Source organism: Poecilia reticulata, linkage group LG12 (genome assembly GCF_000633615.1).
Source record: "Poecilia reticulata strain Guanapo linkage group LG12, Guppy_female_1.0+MT, whole genome shotgun sequence".
NCBI lineage: Eukaryota > Metazoa > Chordata > Actinopteri > Cyprinodontiformes > Poeciliidae > Poecilia > Poecilia reticulata.
The window spans coordinates 21,486,001-21,487,692 of NC_024342.1; the positions used below are offsets into that span (position 1 = coordinate 21,486,001).

Genomic DNA, 1,692 nt, shown 5'->3' on the forward strand with positions numbered 1-1,692 from the left:
TTTTTTTCTGTTTTTAGGGAGCTGATGTATAAATTTATGTGTAGTTTATGAAACGTGATCAAATTGATCCCAGCAGTGTTGCAGAACCTGCAAGTTTTCATTTGGTATTGGCTTTTGCTTCACATGAATAGAACCTTTTGGAMGCAAAATGTCACTTTGACCATTAGTCCTGCTCTTTAGCTGTGTGCTAACAGTTTTAAAATGTTGAGCTTGTTTTGTCTGTYACAATCAATAAACACTGTAATATAAAATCCTGTGTYATACCACTGATATTTGTTCTATAGCGTCATTGTTGTGTTTCTTCCCTTGAAGGACATCTATCTGTTCGGAGGACAAATCTCCAATAAGGATTCGACAGCAACATCGTCCAATGAAATCCATAAACTCAGTATTGGTATGTTGGTTGTAATTGCGTCAATTTGACGTAAATAAATGCAGAAGAGTGAAATATTTCATTCTGTGTCTCCAGCCAAGATGAAGTGGAAGGTTCCTCTGTATGTTGGGCTTCCTCCGGCCCGTCGGCACGGCCACGCTGCCTTCATCCTGCACAGTCACGTCAGACGGCTTCTCACATATWAWCTTTATCAGAATGGCATCACATGTTCTCCAACACCACGTTTCTGTTCGCTGGTTCACAGCTGTATGTGTTGGGAGGGAAGAATGAAGAGCAGGATTTTAACGACTTGAAGGTGATGAAGCTGATCAACCCATCAGAGAGACAACCAGGTACATTAAACTCCTGTCTGGAGTCAACAAAGTAGAAAAAACTACTTTATACAAGTTTCAATAAAGTAATTTCACACTAAAAAAATTAAAAATTCAAGTGCTATGCCTAATAGTACRTTATTTAATCATAAATAGTGTAAAACACGTTCTACTCTGAATATATAATATCATAGAATAACAATGTTAATGTGATTTAAAGGCAGTACATATTTGGATCACACTAAAGCTGGATGATATTATGCATGATAAAAGGTGTTCTTAGTTTATTTGTCATTACTTTCAACATTTGAACAATTTTAGATTTTCAGAATTAAAACAATGTTACAACTTTTAGAAAGAGCAATAAAAAGTAACTTTGTTCTGAGAAGAAGTCAACTGAATACATTGGTTGGTTGGATCTTTGCTTTGTATAATTTCAAAATCAGTGATTMATTTGTTGTTCAGTTGGATGGATGAGTATTGACTGGTGGTTGGTTGTTTGGACGCCTGATGTCCAATTGATTGGTTGAATGGTTGATTGGATGAACTTTGGTTTTGGTTGAGTTTGATTAGTTGGGTGGCTACTTGGTTGGATGAACCTTTGGTTGGTTTTTGACGAGCTGGTTGATGGGATGAATGACTGATTGGTTGGTTGGTTGGTTGGTTGACTGACTGGTTTTGATGAACTGGTTTTTCCCCAGTGATGAAGGAGATCCTCTCTGAGTTCGGTCTTCAGGGCATCAGCCACAGGTCGGTGGTTCAGCAGCTGTTTCTCTGTTTCAGGTGGAGCTGATCGTCGCGCTCCACCAGAGTCTCATCTCTCAGTTCTAAAAACGTTCTTTCACTCTGGTTTTTACCAACAACAGCTTCACTCCCACTAAGGTTCCCAACATTCGCTACAAGCTGAGCAACGCGGCTCTGTCCACCCAGCCCAGAACAGCAGCAGCAGCTAATGTACAGGTGGAAAACACACACACACACACACAC

General features: G+C 39.4%; 1 protein-coding gene across 2 annotated transcripts in view; it reads left to right on the forward strand.

Annotated features, from left to right (window-relative positions):
* The window catches only part of LOC108166764 (leucine-zipper-like transcriptional regulator 1), a 22,626-nt gene extending 20,950 nt beyond the window's left edge, over positions 1 to 1,676 (forward strand). Inside the window, exons 12-15 of one of the 2 annotated variants that reach the window (XM_017307777.1) lie at positions 313 to 394; positions 470 to 555; positions 639 to 726; positions 1,489 to 1,676. In XM_017307777.1, the coding sequence (XP_017163266.1) occupies positions 313 to 394; positions 470 to 555; positions 639 to 726; positions 1,489 to 1,586 (354 nt within the window). In that variant the 3' untranslated portion in view covers positions 1,587 to 1,676. Of the gene's footprint in view, positions 1 to 312; positions 395 to 469; positions 727 to 1,406; positions 1,456 to 1,488 lie in introns of those variants that run through there. The other variant, XM_017307778.1, reaches the window with a different exon arrangement.
* The last annotated feature ends 16 nt before the right edge of the window (positions 1,677 to 1,692 follow it).